This window comes from Simochromis diagramma, unplaced genomic scaffold (assembly GCF_900408965.1).
Source record: "Simochromis diagramma unplaced genomic scaffold, fSimDia1.1 OVJJ01000545.1, whole genome shotgun sequence".
NCBI classification, from domain to species: domain Eukaryota; kingdom Metazoa; phylum Chordata; class Actinopteri; order Cichliformes; family Cichlidae; genus Simochromis; species Simochromis diagramma.
Window position 1 is genome coordinate 5,042,953 of NW_024387371.1, and position 21,590 is coordinate 5,064,542.

The 21,590-nt window shown below is 41.7% G+C and overlaps 1 protein-coding gene across 4 annotated transcripts in view; it reads right to left on the bottom strand.

The window, feature by feature from the left end:
* The window catches only part of LOC120718968 (ankyrin repeat and SAM domain-containing protein 1A), a 29,218-nt gene continuing 7,628 nt past the window's right edge, over positions 1-21,590 (bottom strand). The window contains exons 2-14 of one of the 4 annotated variants that reach the window (XM_040007758.1): positions 20,065-20,121; positions 18,512-18,581; positions 15,053-15,168; positions 8,033-8,131; positions 7,411-7,557; positions 6,659-6,766; positions 6,238-6,408; positions 6,018-6,155; positions 5,854-5,925; positions 5,676-5,762; positions 5,012-5,149; positions 2,845-3,027; positions 1-492 (exon numbers count right to left, since the gene is read on the bottom strand). In XM_040007758.1, coding sequence (XP_039863692.1) covers positions 376-492; positions 2,845-3,027; positions 5,012-5,149; positions 5,676-5,762; positions 5,854-5,925; positions 6,018-6,155; positions 6,238-6,408; positions 6,659-6,766; positions 7,411-7,557; positions 8,033-8,131; positions 15,053-15,168; positions 18,512-18,581; positions 20,065-20,121 — 1,503 coding nt within the window. In that variant the 3' untranslated portion in view covers positions 1-375. Of the gene's footprint in view, positions 493-2,844; positions 3,028-5,011; positions 5,150-5,675; positions 5,763-5,853; positions 5,926-6,017; positions 6,156-6,237; positions 6,409-6,658; positions 6,767-7,410; positions 7,558-8,032; positions 8,132-15,052; positions 16,731-18,511; positions 18,582-20,064; positions 20,122-21,590 lie in introns of those variants that run through there. The other 3 variants (XM_040007760.1, XM_040007761.1, XM_040007759.1) reach the window with 3 other exon arrangements.

A 21,590-nucleotide genomic window follows, 5' to 3' on the forward strand; every position in this document is an offset into this window, starting at 1 on the left:
AAGGGGGGGGGGGGGGGGGAAGCATTGTTGGAGGAAGCATATAAGGTAAACAGAAAGGAGGAATAAAAGGGAAAGTGAGTGGCAGGCTCACAGTAGAAGAGATACCAACTAGACAGCTAGAAGACTGTGGGCGAGGTGGAGGGGTTGCATTAATAATCGAGAAAAAGTGTAAAGGTGCTGGGAGTTAAACATAAGAAGGGGCAACAGCTGGTCAGTTGCCACAGACTGTGGTGTTGTCGGAGGAGGAAACAAGTGATGGCGGTGGGGAGGAGCAGAGGTCCAGCGTGGAGAAAGAGGCAGCGTCACAGTGAAAGGCACACAGAAGGAGGGGAAGGAAGGAGGGTGAGGCTGAGCCCAGGAGGAAGAGAGGTCCACTCAGAAAATGGTGGTCTCGTACTTAGTGCTGATAGTGCGCTTTGATTCCTTGGGGTCCATGAGCCACGTGGCACTACCCTGGGACTGAGAATCGCCTTCCTGGTCCACGATGTCCCCCTGTGAGTACAAACAGACAGCAATGAAATATCTGAATCTTCACATACGAGGCTGATTACACTTTTTGTAATGCTTAGATTCAAAATGCAGCAATGAAGTATTATTGTGCCAACAAACTGTAATTGTTTGTGGTGAAATTTAACCACATTTACCCATGAAAGTGTTGATGTTTGTGTTTAAACAGATTCCATAAACGATGCAGCATCACACCTATCCATCAATTATCATAAAATTACAACCCCGGTCCCAAAAAAGTTGGAATGCTGCGTAAAATGTAAAGAAAACAGGATGCAATGGTTTGCAGATCTCATAAACCCATATTTTATTTATTATATTAGACAAAAAGGTTTTTAACTAATACTTTTTACTATTTCATGAAAAACATTAAGTCATTTTGAATTTGATGGCAGCAACACTTCTCAGAATAGTTGGGGCTCAAAAGATCAGAAGTACTATGTGATGCACTGCCATCTTCTCTGAGCCAAAGCTCTGAGGCAACTTGGAAAACTGTCATGTGGTCAGACAAAGCCAAATTTAAAATTCTTTTTAGAAAACACAGATGAAAAGTCCTCTGGAGGAGAGGGACCGTCAGGCTCGCCATCAGTGCTCAGTTTAAAAGCCTGCATCTCTCATGGTATGTGGGTGGATCATTCCCATGAAATAGGCAGCTTGCACACATGGCAAAACATTATTGCCGAAAGGTATCTACAGGTTTTAGAGCAACACGTGCTTCCATCCAGATGACGTCTTTTTCAGGGAAGGCCTTGCATAGTTCGACTAAACTAAACCACATACTTCATCTATTACAGCCGCATAGCTTCGGTGATGAACTGCAGTTCAGACCTTTCACAATTAAAAACAGTTGACACACCATGAAATACAACAAAGAAGACACAGAACTACTGAGCAGCTAAAAACAATACAATAAACAAGAATGGGACTCATTTCTCTGCTGAAAGTCCGGCAACTGGTTTCCTCATCTCCCAGAAAACGACCTTATGTTTTTCTCAGTGTAAACAGTTAAAATGTTGTTCAGATGTCAATAAAAATATGGGTCTATGAGATTTGCAATTTTTGCAATTTTAACTTTTCCTGGTTCTCATTTTGCTGAGCACTTTTGGGAGTAATTAGTAAATAGCCAATTTTGCTGGCTTTTTATTGATAAAACATAATAACATTTTCTCTATGTATATCATAAAGGGACTTTAAAAAAAAAAACCTGTAAAAGTTTAAATTAAGTAAAAACACCCAAAAAGAATTCTGTGTACAGTATATAAACTTTGTCTGTCTTACTACAAGCGTGTCACTAGAGGGCGTTGGAGTTAACAGTATTCATCATGATTTGTAGTTTTCAACACAGAGCAGTGAAAATATAGTGAAATAAACAGACAAAAAAGTTTACGGGCTTTTCAGGAAAGTCAGAGAAAATAAGCTGTGACAGGAAGGCAAAAAAACAAAAAAACAAAAACAAAACAACAACGAGTGGGTGAGAAGGGTGGGGATGGGATAGGAGGCAGCACCTGGGCAGCATGGCTGGCAGAGTGCAGCGGTAGGAAGGAGGGACGGTGGTTGGTGCAGGTGTAACAGTAACAGCAACGACTGTCGAGAGGAAGAGGAGAGTCCTGGGAGGAATAAACACCACCAGGAGGAAGAGAAGCGAGCCAGACGGAGACGAAGATTAGAAGAGAAAAGGGAAAGTGCACAAAGAACCAGGACGAAGCAGCGACAGACTCAAAGAACTTAAAGGGCGGGAAAAGGGACACAGATTTTAACAGGCATGACACATGAGGACTCTGACAGGTCGCACACAACACAGAAGACACTGCAGGTGCATTTTGAAGCTTGTGTGTGCTTATCGGTGTGGATGTGTGTAACTGAGTATGAAGTGCATGTGTGCTCAGGTGCTGATTAAACACATTTAAAAATGTACATGTGAAAAAAAAAAAGCCACACAGATGAAACACACTGAACAGAATTACATCGTTAAATCATTGTGATCATTAAGCTGCAGCTAGAAATGTGTGACTTGTCCCTGAGGTGGACTTGGCTCATTTATATTCAGCACAAGCTTCCCTCTTAATGGTTTAATGCTAATGCCCAGATGGACATCAGCATAGCATAACCACAGTCATGTCGAGAGGTGTAGACTGATGCAAGCAATCTAACATCGTTTTTGCTTCCAAAAAAAAAATTAGGCGTGCGCTGCAAATGTAATCACAAAACACAAAAAGATTTTTTTCTGGCACAGAGAAGTAAAAGGATTTAAAATTCCAAATTTGCTTGAGAACACGTTGAACAATATTTCAGCTTTATTTGGTCTTTTTACTACAACACTTTTAACAACCAACTCACCGCTGTTTTGCGTATGCTGCCTCGTGGTTTGGGCACAGGTTTGCTGGACTTGGTCTCAATGACCTCTGATCCAGATCCAGCTGGGACGCTCTGGTGCGGTTTGGTCCTCTGGGCCTGCAGAGCCAGCTGATATGCTACCTCAAACGCCTGGCCCAGTGTCAGTATAATCTCATAGGTCAGGTTCTATACAGAAAGGGAGAAAGAGGAGGATCACTGAGTCATTACAAGCCTTTAGCCAAAGGACCACCACCATCACAGTGTGCAGTGAGACAGCAAAATGTAACAGAAGAAAGATTTTTCCTCCAAAACTTCTTCAAAACAAAATTGCATAACCTGAAGAAGTGGCAGTAATCTCAGGAGTATTGTGCAGCAACCCCCTGTTCCTAAACTAGATCCATCCTCTGTAGCTCAGTAATAAAGCTGCTGGATTATTCTGTTTTACCCTGACAGCTCCCAGGTACGAACAAGCTCTGCAGACTAAAGACAGATGATTCATGCTTTATACGTTATGCCTTGGGAGTCTGAAAAAGCAATCCTATGGTGGGAACAACAATCATCATTTGAAGAGACACATAACACAGAGCTGTGAAATCCTCTTTATATCCTTTGATGTAGTAACCTGCCCTGAGATAAAGCACTCCATGTACACCAATACGCAGAAACATCTCTCTTGTGTAGTGACGATTGTGCCTGGCGGACCCTGAAAGCAGCCATATAGTCAGTGCAGTTTAAAATAACCAAATAAAGGAGATTCATATGGACACTTTCGGTAGCAGAAGGGACACGGCAAAGCTGTGGTAACTATTTTGACTCATAGCGTTTCAGTGTTTAATGACTACCAACAGCCCGCAATCAAATACAAAAACATTACTGTCTGCAGCTGAAAACTTTTGTCAAGCTACTACTAGCATAACGGACAGGTTTCTGACGGGGCTGCCACACAAACGCAAAGCAGGAGATGAAGCATCGCCAAATATGTTTCCAAACCAACATCCTTCCAAGTCAAAGACTAGAAAATATGATGAAGCATATCTTCCCTTTGGCTTCACCTGCACAAGTGCCAGGTAGGTCTCCACTGCAGAATTGGTTTTTCCTGCGTCGGGAGCACGCACTGGGCTCTCCAAATCACGGACACAGTATCCCACATTCTTGATTTTTAGCTCACAAACACTTCTTGTAATGACTAACTACTCCTGACATTTTGGAGATGTTAGCTCTTTATACAGTAAAGTTACAGTGGGATACAAATAATATCAGACACAGACAAACAGGATCCCACAGTTGTTTATGTTTTTGAACCCATTTTGCACAGAGAGGCATTTTTTGAAAAATGTATTGATAGCAATGTTTAATATTATTACACAGGAAAAAAAACCAACTACACGTAAAATACACACTGAGCTACTACTACTGTTCAAGGCCCACTGGTTCCCTGAATAAGCAGACAAACTGCAAGCTGACATAAGTGCTTTTAACTATGTAAAGCACTTTGTGCTACATTTTTTCTGTATGAAAAGTGCTTTATAAATAAAGATTGATTGATAACTAGAAGATAAATCTGTACTTTGTTTTGAACACGGGGGAGAAACTCCAGAAGTACAAAAACTGCAGTTCCTCTGTGCAAAGCTTGAAGCTGGCTCCAAAAATGACAGACTTCCATGTTAAAATGTCACATTTTACAGTATGGTACAAAAAATATTTTGGCTTCTGTGGATTGTTTCCCCCTTCATAACAATTTAATAACAACATAATAATTGAGGACTCATTCTGAAGTACTAAACTGGAGCTCTTCACCGTGTGCTTACTACTACTGGTGAGTTTTAGAACATTTCTAATTGATTACATGACTAATACTGTTCATTTCTGTGTGGTGCTGACCATCCAAGAAGTTTGTGCTCTAATGTCCATCTGTTTCTTACATTAATTAGCCTGTATGTGTGTCTCTATATTGCATGCCTGCTTGCATGCCATGAGCTGCTGTTTATGAATGCAACTTGCTAAGCGCTAGCTGCTAAGTAAACCCTCCACCCTCCCATCTTTGTAAGATAACGTCTGGCTCTAAAACGCCAGCATATAAAAGCTTCAAGGGCGATGGGTGACAGCACAATCACACAATCATCTTTTATACCATCTATAGTACAATAGAGCCCAGTACAAGTGTCCTTACCACATCTACTGTGCTGAAGACATGGCAGTAATGGTGGCTGGTCTGCAGGTCCTTAGTGATGTAGGCAAATGTGCACAAGTCCTCTGGGTCCTGGGCTGCACAAGAAATGTTACGGATCTCGTGCTCAGCAATGATGTTCTGGACCGAGAAGGGCGACATGAGTGAGGTTTAGTAACGAGAGTACACAGTGCATTCTTTCATTTTTTTAAAATTTATTTCATTCCATCAACATTGAGACAATAATGCTGTTAGAAAATGTTACAAAATAAAAAAAAAACTAAACGGTTAAAGGAGAGACACTGACTGCCAGCCATCACAAGTGCAACTACAACACGACCATGTTGAGCTTCAATATTTCAAAGCCTTTTTTTATTAATGTCAACTAAATGTCAATCAGATTTGCTTCCTATAAGGAAATATAAGCACAAACTAATCTGACACAAACTTGCAGGCATGATATTTACAATCACAGAAAGAGAGGAAGCTTGATGTCTGACTGCGTCACTTTCATGCACACATTAAAAAAGGAAACGTGCTGTCATTTGCCCCGGCCTCAATTCGATGTATCACACGCCTCAAAGAACACGTCTGGTTAAGAAGTAAACCTTTACGCAAAGAGAAAATGTGTATGTACGTGTGTGTGCGCATGTGTGTAGTCGCTAACCTTGTTGGCTGCGTCGATAAACTTCACACCCTTGTATGTGATTGAGAGGACGATAGTCGGGACTTTTCTCATTTGCTCTGTTGACCTCTGGAGGGAAGATTAAAAGGACAGGTCAGTTGCCACTCACGCAAACAATATCTATGAGTTTATCCTCAGGGATTGGAGAAACTTGTCATACCCGCATTTTGGCACAAGCATCCTGCGTGGACTCCGTGCCCCTTAGTTCCTTAATAAGCATGGAACCAAGATACTGTAATGAAATGGAGGGGAAAAAGACATTACTGCTGATGTATTTAATCAACGAAGCGGAATCATGTAGGAAGGAGAATGGTGCAGACGTACACTAGCTTCATAAGCGCAGGATTCAAAGATGAGTTTCTCTGGTTGGTGATGCCAGTTCTGAACCGGGGCGTACGGTGCTGCTAGACTAGGTGGCCGCAAGGTCAGGCGGGGCTCTCGTTGCCAGTCTTCATGTCGCTCCTATAAAAATAACCATAACTATCAAAGAAGCCTGGCAGAGGCCCTCAATAACCATTAACACACTCGTAGATATACCACATACAGGAGGCCTGTGTCGTTCGCTGCGATATCTTTGGGTAACGTCATAGTCGTTTTCTTGTGCTTTTTTCCTCCCTGGCTCGCCTGCAGGCAGCAGAGGGTCCATTGAGCGTCCTGTGTAGGGCTCCATGTGACTCATGGGAGATGAAGTCTGGGATCCAGGCAGGTCTTGGCACTGCAGAGATGTAATATGACACAGTTGGGTGTCTCATGTCAGATGCACTCTCTATCATTAGCTATCAGGCATTCATCTTTGTCAATATGCTTTGCAACATTTACAGGCTAAAAATAAAGAATTTGAAACGTAAGCCTAAGTTTGTCGGACAGTATTCAAACATCAGATCTGGTTCCGAAGTGAGTGAAGAGTAAACAAGAAACATTTTGTGAAGCACTTTTACACAGGAAAGTAGTTTGTAGGTCCTCACCCTGATCTGAGACAAACGAGGAGGTTTGACAGGAGGCTCTTCATAAGGCCTCTCCGCTAAGGAAGCGATGATGCGTTTCCTGTGACCAAGTAGGCTAATTTTTAGCACCTGTAAAAAAGAAAATTATGAAGTGATCATACTGAGCAGCACATAAGGAAATGCCAGAAAACAACACATCAGGCACCATTTCATTTGTGAGGTTCCCTTAATGGTTCTCCATGTGAAGCTGTTTCCCCTCAGAGTCTCTTCTCTTCTGTTAATCTTGAATCTACATACAGGATTGCACAAGTTCACACGTTCATGCAGCGATACAGTGTCTGACATTACTTCACTGATCTACAGGTGATGGTATTGCACACAGAAATGGAGGAATGCAGCACTGATCTTGGAGTGAACAAGAAAACATGTTTCTTTCAGAGACCCTTCCCAGTAGTAGCAAAAGGCAACACATTTCCTCACAGACCAGTGAAGTCTGACGTGCCATCTTCTAACCAAGTAATTTCAGTTCTTGTTTTCAAAAGTGAAAATCTCAATTAATTTTTTTGAGTGAGACTTTAGAATCCATTTCCCAATATTCAACACAAATACACATTCACCTTCAGTTTTAGCCTCCTGCTTCAGTTTGGGGGGGGGGAACCTGAAGTAAACCGTCAAACTCGTTTCCCTATCCTGATTTTTTTTTCCCAAGACACCTGAAGACTAATTTCACCCTCTGATACTCCCCACTGTCCTTGTACATCACTGTGACTCACATTGACAATCTCCAGCTCCCACAGGTTTCTGACGCAGTCCAGAGTGCGGTAGCCGCTGGACAGGAAGTTTTGCAAGTACTCATGCAGGCCCAGATTCTCCAGCCAGGAGGACAGGGAGTTGCTGCCGTCACAGCCGAGCGCTTTCACCTGCAGCAGAAAACGTAATCATTCACAGACACTTTGAGGAATTCAGGGCGTTGGCTGAACCAATATGCTGCAAATTTAGCCAATTTTCCTTGGCAGGAAATTGAAGGGTTCTGGTTTCAATAACCCCCACAGATGTATATTTGTATACAAGCAGAATGAGCTAAAGCAATACAAATTAAAGTGACAATACTGCAGAGGTGTTTTAGTTTAATTTTATTTTTATAACAAAAGTAAAGCTCCCAATACAATAAGATAAAGCAAGCCCACCGCCAAACCGCATTCGACTTCATTATTAAGCACTATTGCTCCTGCTCAGCCGTATGCCTAACCCACAAATTAACTTGTTAATTTCCATAAATGCAATAGACACTTGGGTCTAAGGTGAGAATATTACTTAATCATCTAACATTAAAGCAAATGCAAAACACTGAATTGGGTCTGAGAAGTACTAAAGTAGGAATCAATGATTTATCACCTTTGGAAAGGAACGTGCTGCGTGCAGGATCTTCTTTCTGTGGCTCGGATCTGCGATTCCAATCTCTCTCAAGTCCTGGTCCTCCATTACATTGCTCCCCTTTAAAGCAACATACAAAACAAGCATTTTTGTTACTGGCATTTCTAGTCTAAGACCCATGAAAGTCATTAGAAAGCAAGGTACATAAATTACTGTATCAGAATAAAGTAATTTAAGTTACCATTTAGTAAAAGACAGTTTGTTATTTTACGTAGTTTATTCAAGTCATCTATGAAAATCCCAAAACACAGACTGCTTTGATGTAAGATAAAGATAGATATCTATATCTATATTTAAGACGAACCCTCCAAGCTAAAAGCCTTCAGTGCAACGTGAGAATTGATCACAAGTATGCTACCATTGCATAAAAAGGTGAATTACTCCTGATTGAGATCCTCCCTAGAACTCAACTTAGTGACTATCACCAGAGGAGCCACATCGATAACCTCTTAAATGAGACTTAAGTGTGTGTGGGGGGGGTGGTACTGACAGGAATGTGGTGATTGATGTTCAAACCAGTCTTTGGTTACACACGATATCACCTTTGGAGACTGAGTGGCAACAAACAGATAATGGAGAAGGGAGGGATGAATCAATGTCTGAGTTGCAGAGTGGGCAGCGTTACGAGATGGAGGCGCATCGATAGCTGACGACAGCCGCGGGGGAAATCAAAACACCTTGACACGTAAAAGGAAAGCCTTTATTTGAACACAAAACATCATTTATTCATTTATTTTAGTTCCATATTAAACAATTTTATGGTACAGACCAAATAAGACAGTCACAAGACAGTAAACAGTGTTTCCCACAGATTTAGATTAAAACGATAACAGATTCATAATAAAGCTTCTGGGGTTTTCACACTTAATGTTGCAGCTTTACCGAGCAACATAATCAGCTGCCTCTGAGGTGAATGAAAGAACTCCAAGATTACAGCTGATGATTGTGGGTCTTGTTTATTAACAATTTCCCTACCCACTGTTAGACCCTGGTTACAGTAGTCTTTTCAGGTCTCAGCATCTGCAGAGGAGAAGAAAGACTACTGTCTTCAACTGCAGGAGGGTGGAATAGAACGTGAATCTCTCCAAGAAGCAGCTGAATAACTGATAGGACCAAAACAACAACCACCCAGCAATTGAACTGGTAGTCAAAACCACAGGATGGCAAGTGCTGGGACTAGCCAGTTAGCAGAGGTTGAAGGAATTGCCGTCTGTTAAACTGAATTAAACTGACTTAACCATGCTCAGATTGACCAATAAGAAGTGGGTATAGGGTCACAAGTCCTGCCTGTTGGATATAAACCATGAATACTAGCTGTAGTGCTTCTACAGGGGAGTCAGCAGCTAACTCTCATCTGCCAGTATCACTATGGTCCAGAGAAGGCGCCGCCTCAGGGCTCATGTGGCTGACTCTTCAATATGAACCTAAAGTTAATCCTGTGGTGCTCACCGCTGCGCACACGCACACATACACGCACCACTAATGGCATAGCAGAGATGCTGTCTGTAGGTCAAACTTGACAGCCTGTTTTTCATGCAGATGCCGTTGATGCAAACAAGGGGCGGAGAGCATGAGGAGCGGGGAGGAGTGCGTCTGTTAGAGTAAATGCTGCAGAGCAATCTTTGTAATGCTGCCTGTGGAATCACAATGCTAATCACAATTCAGCTAAGACACTGACAAAGTTTTACACTGCCATCCTGTTCATGCTGAAATTTCTAATAGGCTGCGATCCAGCCTGTCGATGGAAATCCGGAGAAGGAAGACGGAAAGCAGAAATATGAGTACCTGAATGCTCCGAGTGAGTTTATTGATCAGAACTCACTATGATCTTGGCTTCAGCCCACACTGAGCACAGGACATTATGTATCATCTCTTTTGCCTTCACACTGCCTCACACGAAACTGACAACTGAAAGCCCATTATCTCTGAGCAGCAACATGCTGATTGCTGCCTCTCTAGCTGAGGACTGATATGGTTTGTGGGGCTGAATGGATGATAATGCTTCAAAGTGCATGGATCATTGCATTACTGTCCCACTGGAGATTAACTGATAAATGTCTCTATGCAGGGAATACAGCTGTAACAGACTGGGTTTACACTCTTTGCCCATTTCCTGATTTATTCATTTTCCTACCACTCTAATTTTCTCATGTGTCTTCTGCCAATTCTGGCAGATGTGCAGAAATGTTATCTCATCACTTCGAAATCATCCTGTTTATTGGGCTTTACAGACTTTAATATTTGTTTTATGACATCTATCACTGAGGCAAGCCAAGGAAACATCAGCGTTGTGTGGGTGCTGGAGTCCATCCCAGCCATCATATGGCAAGACCCTGGGTACACCGTGGACAAGTCGCCAAGCTGACACAGGGCTCTTTTGTTCATTTCTTTCAATCTTTTTTTGTCCTTGGATAATTTGATTTCATGTTGAAGTTAACCTGGGTAAGCTTAGACATAAATAAATGACTCCCAGTTCAGTCCCATGATTAATGGCTTGATGGTTGAATGACAACCTGACTGATAAAGCAGATAACTTTGAACACTAATCAACATTTTGCTTCTGGACACACCTCACTAAACCAAACCAAACTGGAGTGAACTGAACACCTGTTAGGTGAAGAATGTTTGTTCACACCTGGTTTAATAAAAATTCTCATTTCCTTTCATGTAAAGTGTTACATTCACCTCTGCTATATCTGGATAAGCCATTTATCCTCATTCAAAGAGTCTGAAAACACAAACAGCATGATGTGGTGGTGACAACTCTGTGGGGAAATTTCTGGCTAATGTGCTTCCACAGGGTTGGCAGGTTTCAAGGAGTACATTAGTAGAGAGAACGCTAATATCAGCACAACATTGGCAAACAGAATACATTTACAGCAGTGTAAGCTGGGCCTGTTTTGTGCCTGTGCAGCTTGTCCAGCTCTGCTTTACTCCGTCCTCTCATTAAAATGCTGCTCTGTTCCTCCTCGGCCTATCCAGAGAACAGCCACAGTGGCCTCCCTGGTTTAAAAGCACTCTGAATTCAGGCTGGGTGCTCAGGGGCACGGATCATTCATTCTGACCCTCTAAAGGACAGCTACCTAACAGCACTAAGACTCAGTTTGTCCTCCTAAACTGGCTGCCATGAGACCACTCAGACCTCAAAAGAAAAGTGCAAATGAAACGATGACAGAACATTAAAAAAAAAAATGTTTCTTTCAAATTAACAAACAAATCTAAGCCAAAAAAAAAATAAAAAAAAATAAAAAAATAAAAAAAAAAATCAGTCAATCAATCCATTCCCAGTCCTTTAGCTTCGGATGCAGGAAGCCATTACTGGATTTTTCCGCAGGGTTTGGTCCCTCGCTGCAGCATGAGCCCTTTGCATTTATTAAAAGGCAGAAAAAGCAATGACGACAGAAGAAAAAGAAAAAAAAAAAGGGGGGTTGGGGGTCACAAAAACATCATGAATTTAGATTACATGAATGCAGCTCAGAAGCAGAAAAGGTTTGCCTAACCTTGGTGCAACTTTTAGATCTGACCAACTCTTTCTATAAAAAAAAAAAAAAAAAAAAAAAAAAAAAAACAGAAAAGGCTTTCTCCTTATAAATCCTCAGCCACCTCCACTGATTTGAAACTCAAAGTAAATTTGTTCTCCCTCAGCTGACCGCATAAAAGTCAGATCCAGACGCCCTCGCCAGAAGACCGTCAGTCTCAGTCGCTTTGAATACAAACGAACTTGCCGACTGTGTCACAGTGCAGAAGTCTAACACAGAGAAAAAGAGACATTTCATTTCAACAGGCTTTACTTGTCAGCACCAACGAGCGGTGGAGAACAGCATGATTGCGCACCGCTTGTTTCATCGGGACATTTGCTCCACGAGTCGATAAAAAGCATCTAATTGGTTTCAGAAAAAGGCTCGTCTCTGCAACGCTGCTTGAACACAATACATTCACTGCAGTTATTGATCTGCTTCTAGAGCGTGCCTGCAGGGGAGACACACACATCACAGTTGGCCGAGTGGCAGAGTAAACACTGTTTAATTAGTGATCTCGCTGCTACATAAGCATACTTGGAAAAATAAATAGTATGTCTAACAACCTAACTCAGAGAAGGACCATTTTCTTACCATTGTTTAAAATTTGATGATGAAGTGTGAACATTTCAATTAAAATACTGGCATCTTGCCCGTCTTTTAGCAGCTCATAGGAAATGCATAAGAGTAATATCATGACTCTGCATCTATTTCTGAGTCTGAAGTGTTTTTAGATTGTTGTTTTGAAAGTCGAACACAGAAGGTGATCAGTCTCTTGAAGATAAAAGTGGATTGGCTGACAGGCAAACCAGTACACAGTACTGGCAACTCAGCCAAGAACGAAATATGGCTCGTTTCTGCTCCATTCACTAATGCATAGATTAAACGCAATTATAAAAGTTTAGCAAAGGCAAGGTGACTCAGAGGGTAATTCTAATTTCCAATTGAGACTAAATTGTGATTCATAAAAAAAGGTCAACATTTGCTGTGGGAGGGACACGTTGTTTTGTTCAGAGGTAACAGCTTTTTCTCTAAACCCTGCAGCGAATTTAGGAAGCCAGGTGGTTAGTAAGCCATGTTTAAAGATAGAAATGTTGCCAGCTTGCTGCTTTGGAATAAAAAGACGACTCAAGCCTGAGAAAAAGGAGTGTGAAAGCCTAAAAGACAGTAGGAAGATTAAACCCCGAGAGAAACTTCAGAGGCTTCAACACGTACTTAAACATGGGTGTGGATCACACTTTCTCCAAGCGGAGAGGCTGATAAGTGGATGAATTCTCTATTCTTGGGTTATGTAAAGTAGAGCAAAAGGTTGTTTATGGGAGAATCAGAGTGCACTGAAATTAGACAGATATAGTTTGATAGCAGCCACACATTTTATTTATTAAACAACTGAAGCTTAATAAACCAAAGAAACACTATATTTATAATATTTAAGTCTAATTAACAAGCCTTACATGCAGAGGTAAAGAAATAAATATACAGATACTGACAATCAGTGATGACCTTTATCTGGCGTCAGACCAGACAGTGATCTTCTAGTTTTCTATTGTCTAATTCTGGTCAGGTTGTGTTAATCATTGCTTCAGTTTGCGGTCTTTAGCTGACAGTAGTGGCACCTTGTGTGGTCTTCTGCAGTTCAGAGATGCTCTTCTGCATACATTGGTTGTAACAAGTGGTTACTGGAGTTACTTCCAAGTTGCCTTCCAGTGAGCTCGAGGCATGAACAAGACATTTTCACCCAGAGATGTGGATATTTTCACATTATCAGATCATTCTTTGGAAAACCCTAGAAATCATTTTGTAGGAAAATCCTCAGTCCAGGCTGTCTGACACCAACAGCCATTTAAATCACCGTTCTTTTCCATCCTGACGCTCCGTTCAAACTTCATAAGGTCATCCTGACCGTGTCTGCATGCCTAAATGCATTGCGTTACTACAAACCCAATTAGATTGAACACCTGATTAGTATACATCATTGGCATACCAAATGAAGTTGCCTATATATCGTCTTTATTATATCCAGTTTTGCAAAGCTCAAGGTTAATGATTTAGAATTTAAAGTTCAAGTTTATTTATAAAAATTGTTTAAAAAGTTTGATAATCTCAAAGAAAAAAAAAAAGTGTGCAAAGAAAGAAATATATTCATTAATTTTTGTCCCATCACTTCATGTTTTTTTTTAAAATTATAGTAAATGTTTTCCTCAGAGAGATCGATGTTTTGTTTTGTAGTTTTTGAACTTTAAATGTCTGTACTAGTTTTAATATCGCTGCTATATCACATAATCTCAGGGTCTTATAAGTTGAAACGTGTACGTCTGTTTACATCTGCTGTCATGTGTTGTGGAGCTTACAAACAGAGGTGTATATCTTCTGAACCGCACAAGGAAACAGCTGTTATGCTTACGTACAATACGCTGAGTGTCTAAGAGACCATATTCTTTGGAGTCTTTGTCAGCTTCTCATAGTCGCACTCATCTGAGGCACAGTTCATTCAAATTCAAATTAAAAGTGCCCGAGACCCTTTCTTCCTTTCAGCCGAAATGAAAAGTTTAATTTGCACCCAACACAGTGATTTATGAATTATTTTTGTAGTCGCTAAGAGAACTTGTTCTGTTTTGTTGTTGCTGCCGTGTTCCTGTTTATACGCAGCGCTCTGGATCTGGCTTCATTTACTTTGTGGTAAGTAGTAAGTCCACATGGAGGGAATCTTGAGTACATTTATAACTCATGTGTGAATCTACAGTAGCGTTTGAAAAACATAAAAACCTTCACTGTAACAAATAAAACACACTGTGGACAACAGATTTTCATAAGTCTGATAGAAATGTGAGTTCTTATCTTGACAAATAGGATGCTTATCTCTCAACTTTCCCACCGGTTCAGACTGCCAGCTGTGCCCCTTCATCAGACTTCAGGACTGAGAAAAGCAACTGAGCCAACTCAGAGAGGCATCGCACACTTTGGGCTCTATAAACTTGTCAGATTGGCAATAGCACCCCATTACTCATCAAGATTCTTCTCCCTTCTGGTCGGGCATCAGCTGCTTTGTTGGCAGCCGGCTCTCTGACTGTTAACGAGAAGCCACGACAATCGCCTCCCAGGCCAGAGACAAAGCGTCTGAGAGTGTGAGGATCCAGGACAGCCTTAATTCAACACTAAACCAGAGGTAACAGTATCAAACAAACTATCTGACAGGAGCTGAGCTCAGACTGCATCGGCTAAGTTGAAAGGTGGATGCTTTGCTCAAGAGTCACCAGAACAGATGGAAAAGTTGAAACACTGAGTTAAGCCAAGCACTAAATAATGCAAATACCTATGATGCAAATATGATACTTTAGAGTACAGGGAAAAGGTAAAAAAAAGTCTTCAAAGACTTAAAAACTGAAAATAAACGGCTAAACAGGCGAGAGAATTAAATATGAACCAAAGACAGTAATGAAAATGAAGTAAGTGAGGCACTCACCATGTAGTGAAGGTCGTCGAATCCATTCAGGAGTAGTTTGCTCTCGTACTGCGGCAGACCCACATGCTCCAGCCAGTCTCCCACGGGCTGGTCCAGCAGTCGGCCTGCAGCACCTGCTGACAGGGGAAAGCGCTTCAGGAGTGAGAAACCTTTCAGCCGGTAGCAGCGGCACTCCGAGGACGAGACGTGGCATTGCCACATCATTCTCGGCCAGCAGAGCCGAGCGCACCAGCAGCAGGAACGTGAGGGAGACAGTGTCCTCTGTGAACAAGGCGTCAGCTCCCGCAGGACAGCGGGGGCTGAACAACAGTCACTCGAAATAGATTAAACTACCCCCGAGTCGGGGGTGAAGGTAAGATAAAAGGGATAAATCCACAAAAAAATGGATAATATCTAAAAAATAAAGAATATATTTTTGCTATGATAGTGAGCCAGGAGAATGCTGAAATACATTTCTGTTTAGCACACAGCGCGGTGCCTCACCTAACTCACAAATATGACTGAATATTTCATATCTGATTATGAAAAAAGTCAGTGTCCCATTTCAGGAGGTACCTTTTTCTGCCCAAAAAGAAAAAAAAAAACCAAAAAAATTAGGGCTGTTTTAATTACACTTTAACTTTACAATAACACTCAGAGGTTGGAGCGCATAACTTTCGTTTAAGTTCTTCCAGGGTAGTAGATTTGTTTCAGCCAAGTGTAAGTGATCCAGACTTGTAGCCAAGACAGGTATTTGGTAAATAATTGGATCCCAGATTCACATATCCCACCTGTTTAAGATATAATCCCCCACGGACAATCCAAACAGGAATCTACCTGTGATGTGCCACTGTCCACATCAGAAGCAGCAGGACAAGCAAAAAACGCAGAGGGACTAAAGGAAACCTGTGACATGACTGCAATGAACGGAGATTGATAACAGAGCAACACTATACTGACAGCTGTCAGCAGTCTAACAAAGACAGATTGGTGCCTCTCCTCCAGCGAACATGTTACTGGAATTCTTTAACTCTCTTTCAAAGCAAATACACACTAGAAACCAATCACTGCACAGGTAGTTACCTCCCAATATATTAACTACCCCTCAAACACAGAGGCTAACAGAGTCAATCGTTTTCTACCTTGTGAAATCTGGCAGCTTAGAAAAGTAAACCGCGTTAAATTCGAAAACATAACATTTCTTTATAAAACACAGATTTGAAAGTTTCCCTTTCTGCTTGTCGGCTGTCTTATCATTTAAACCTGCTGCATAAACAGTCACGTTCCAGATGAGGGTCCCATGTCAAAAGTTCCGTTCAGACATTTCATAAGCTTGAAAATTTGTCAAGGAGAAAAGAAAAAAAAAAAAAAAAAAATCCAGTCAAGAATCCGATCAGCTCCTTCAAAAAGCACTTTCAGTGATAGCTCACTCCCAGGATTAACTCCTCTGCAGACAAGAGAGCGCTAAGATTATCTGAGAGACGCGGTCCGGCAACAGACGAGGTCTAAAAGAAACATTTTTTTTTAGCTGCTCCTAGCTAAAGAGCAGATAACCTAGTCCTACAGATGCAGAAGTTACATCCCCCTATTGTCCTGACTGATCACAATTCTGCTGCCTGCAATTCCTCTCTCCTCCCTTCCTCTCTCTCTCTCTCTCTCTACCCCCCTTCAATGCATACACTTCCCCACTCCCTCTCTCTCTCCCTCTGTAACACTGCAGGTGGCTGCTCTTTATCAGGGCTAGCTACCATTTCAGCTACAACCCCCCTCCCACCCACCCCTAATTTGCTCTCAAGTTCCTGCAGCATCTGTACCTCAGTCCGTTGTTTTTCCACATTCTCTTTGTAAAGGTAAATCAGTGAAGATACAGACTGGAGGCACAGAGCCAATCAACTCGGCACGTCACCGCCGAGCAGCGGACCAAATGAAGGACTAGAGGGAGGAAAAAAAGTGATGCGGTTTATCACATCAAACAGAGAGCCTCCTCTTGACCGAGTCCCCCGATGGTCTGCTCCACTGAGCTGGAGCTGTGAGCGTGGTAGCTACAAGGTTAAGGCTCACACACGCATGGAAGTGGAATCAGACTCATGGAAACTTCACACCAAGTGCCTGTGATGGGATGCTAACTACTTTACTGCAGCAGTGTCAGCTTTCTACAAAGTCTGCTTCCTCCAAAGCACAATGAGCTCACCCCCTGACATACGTACAGAAGTGGTTAATATTTAAACAGCTCAATCCAGCGCAGGGCACAGCAAACCACAGGGCTAGAATAAGATGATGGAGTTTGGCGAAGGAAAAGAGGATGTGCTGCTTTGTTTAAATATATTAAAAAGATTGCTCAGGCACGGCGGTGACTGACAGTGGATGTTGAAGAATGCCAACAGGGAGAGCTGAAGGGAAAGATTTGATTGCTCGGGTTGCTGCTACAATCCTTGGACGCCATCCATCAAACCTTAATGACAGGCTTTGAAAAGCAGAATAACAGCAGAGCAGGTTACAGTCCTTACACTGCTTGTAATACAGGTTCTCTCTCAGGCACTTTGGTTTTAAAAATAAAGATCCTGGTACGTTATGATGCAGATTTAGTACTTGGCTCATGTCAGACACCACAGCTTGAATTACTGCCTCAGAAAAACAGAGACACAAAACAAACCAAGGGGTCAAATCTCAGTGGAGGATGACACACGCCTTCTAAAAGAAACGTTTTAGACTCTTTTCTTTGTCATTTGTTCTATAAAAAACAAACCTGTAATTTCTAAAATAGTATTTTTGTACCCAAACCTCCATTTGTAACTAAAATGGCCTGTATTTGTAGAGCGTCCCTAAGGACCCCAAAGCGTTTTACCCATCCAGTCATCCACCCAGTCACGCACACATTCACACACTGGTGATGGCAAGCTACATTGTAGCCACAGCCACCCTGGGGCACACTGACAAAGGCGAGGCTGCCGGACACTGGCGCCACCGGGCCCTCTGACCACCACCAGTAGGCAACGGGTGAAGTGTCTTGCCCAAGGACACAATGACCAAGACTGTCCAAGCCAGGGCTCGAACCAGCAACCTTCCGATTACAAGGCGACCTCCCAACTCTTGAGCCACGATCGCCCGCTAATCTGTATTTAGAGCTCTCCTCTCTACTGTCACTGCCATGCACTTGTTTAATATATTTTTAAGGTTCAGGGTGAGGAATTAATAAATATAACTATACTATAAATCAAATTCCAAGCATTTCAAGCCCACTATTTGGCAATAAAGGCAGCCGTTGCATTAACATCCACACCCAAAAAAAGATAAATAATGAATTAATACAAGGTGCTTTTCCTCACATTTATTAAACAGATGAGTAGCTAATGGAAAACTACCCATTTCTTCCTGTTTTCCTTCAGGTTTCCTTGATAATTTATTGTCGAATTTGACACAAATAAATTAAGTCATTTTAACTTGCTTGAAAAAGCAACAATATTAGTATTCATACTCTACCTGGTGTAGCGTATTGCTGATCTCTGGAAAAATCAATGCCTGCACCAATCATAGTCATCATCTTCTCGATCTGAAGACAGGAACAGAGGGGGGAGAAAACAAAATGTAAGGGCTTGGAAGAGTGATCAGAGTTTGGCCACCACCTTTCACCAGCAAAAATACAGAGAAAAGCCCCTAAAGCAATAATACACTGTCCCTGTGAGAGCAAATGATGAGTATGTCAGCAAGAAGAAAATTAGGTTGCAGTGATTTTGCAAAGACATGTTAAAGGACAGCTTGAGGACCGAGACGGTTGAGTGCCTTTATATCCTATTTATGGTCACATTAAAACAATCATTGCTATTGTCCCACATTAAATGAGTAACCAGGGCTTGACTGCAGGTAGGGGACAACAGGCACAAAAATGCTGCTTTATACTGGCATGCCGGTCTTACCGGCCGACTCTAATAAGGTCAAAAACAAAAGGATAATTGTAATAAACAAGCTAAAAGAGAACGTGCGCAAGTCTGGAAAAATAATACAGAACAAAGTCTGGTAGTTTAAGCTTCCCATGTACTTATAAAGCTCTCAGCGAAGAGAGTTTTGGAGCAGGTTTAACTGTGTCTTGATGCTTAAACCAATGCTTGTAACAAATGTTTCAAGACGACTGAAGCTTCGTAGACAAAACAAAAAGGGTTCGAAACCCAGCAAGACTGAGAGTGAGAAGCTACAGCTGAAACGATGCCCAGAAACCTGACGTTTCTTGCAGTAATTTCATGCATCATGACATAATGCATGTGAACATCACCAGCAGTTTGTTTCCAATCACAGTAAGTCACGCACATACACACATCACATGCACATGCCGCTCATGGACTTGTAAAAACACAATACATAGAAATGTATTCATAAGCGAAGCAGCAGTGGGACATGAAACTGCAATATTACATCTGCCACAGCACAGAATCGTGGTTCCCTTTAAAGTGGCCCACAGCTGAATATGCATGGACACTAGGGAGTGAATTCAATGCAAACGGAGAGACTGACTGTGCTGCTGTCACACCTGTCAGGTACTCTGACTACTTTAGTTTATACAACATGGCCTCATACTCAGAGTGAACAGATAAAACTACAGCTGGAGAAATTTTATCCGAATTTGAATGTCCTCGCTCCTTAAAAAAGCCCCCAGACATATTTGATGACCCCATTAGCATAATTATATATGAGATAATAAAGCGACACTGGAAAACCAAAGTAGCAGGTTTTTTTTCATCATCGATCAGCAGGTGGATGTTCAGTAGTGAAATAGTGCATAATTAGAAGATTAATGTCAGAAGGGCAGAGAAAGATATTAACGTTGAACAATGATGCATCCATTTTAGTATGCTGCTGTCAGACTGGTAACCCAGTCACAAACTGAAGCTTCTGGACTTAGAAAAAGAAATGAATAATCTGAGTTAATGTTATTCCAAAAGGGTTCCTAAAGCCTCAAAGGATCCCATCTACCTCTACAAAGAATGCCCCAGTAGAGGACAGAGCCAAAACCCAAAAGGACCAGAAGATTGACATCTTACGCTGTCGGAGGAATTAGATCTTCTTTGTTTTGGGGAGTCAGGAGTCGCCGGTGTCTGCTGAGAGAGAATTCATCGTTTTGTTTCGCCTTCTTCCCATTCAAAGTGTGTATCCACACTGTGCCAACTATCCTCTGGCAGTGTTATTATAATCATCCTGTTTCACACAAAAAACACTCTTGACAGGAGATTTTAAAAATTCTAAATTGAAAGAAACACCGTTCAAGATGGGAAAGCGTACACGTTTAGTGCATAACAAATGTATCTGTTATGACTGGATCTATGAATAATCAGTGTAGTCATAGGAAGTGAAGAAATATAAACACAAAAGCTCAGGATCACACACTCAGCCTCAGTGTAAAGTACAATTCCTTCCTCATGTCCACATTCTCAACATTCATGTTCACCATCAGTCCTCAATATGGCAGAGGGAAAATGCCAAAGTTTTGGCGAGAAGAGGTGTGAGACAAAGGACGGTTAGAGAATGGCATTATTTTTGACATCCATCTGCCCAGTGTGAAGTCACCATACTCTTGATTAGAGTCCTGCATATTGGGCAGATGGTAGATTAGTCACACGAGCTCAACAAATAACTGCCGTCTACATGTTCATTCTATGTCGTTAAACAGGAAAGCCGACGGTGGAGTGGGAACACAACTTCTAGCTGAGCAAAGAGCAAACATGAGTGATCAAAAGTAGTTGCCTCCTCTTTACACGAGAGTCTCTGGATGCATGTCACACATACTGAAAGCATGTGAGACATTTGTGTGCTCAGACTTTTCTACAGTGATGGTTCAGTTAGTATGAAGCATTTTAGGAAAGAAGGATGATGCTGGGGAGAGATGCCCCCCCCACAAAAAAAAAATAAGAATAGCTCTAACATGAACAGCATGTAGTTGCTGTTGCTTCTTGGATTCCTTAGATTTTCTTCTAGTGGTGAAATAAAAAAGAAAAACACAAACCAACTACATCTTCATTAGAGTTTCTGTTCACCTAGGGATGGCTGCTTATTTTCCTTAAGTTATGATATCAAACTGATCTTGACAGGTTTATGTTGCTCTCATAATAAACTAAATTATTAGGCAGGACAAAAGCAATTAGAAAGCCCCTGATGAACGTTGGCCTCGACTGGGGGTCTAATCTGTAAAATCACACACACGCATAAGCAGTAGCAGCACCTGAGTTAATGAAGACAAGGCAGTGCACTTTGCCTCATTAAAGTGGCCAAGGTCTGTACTCGAGGGAGGATAATGCTCCCATCAATCGCATCTTTGACACACAGTTCAGCTGCCCAAGTTTTTTACTCCACCATTCAGGAGATAAGACAGGCCATTGTACTTTTAAACACTGAAGGAGAATTTAAAATATACTCACTACTGTGGATAAACAAAATAAACTGGATGCATTTAAAATGTCACTTAAGTTAAAGCACAGACCTTTTTTTCCCCTATTTAAAGAAATGTACACACATGAACGTACACACAAATCACAACAAAAAAAGCACATCGATGTTCAGTCCTGCTGTATTG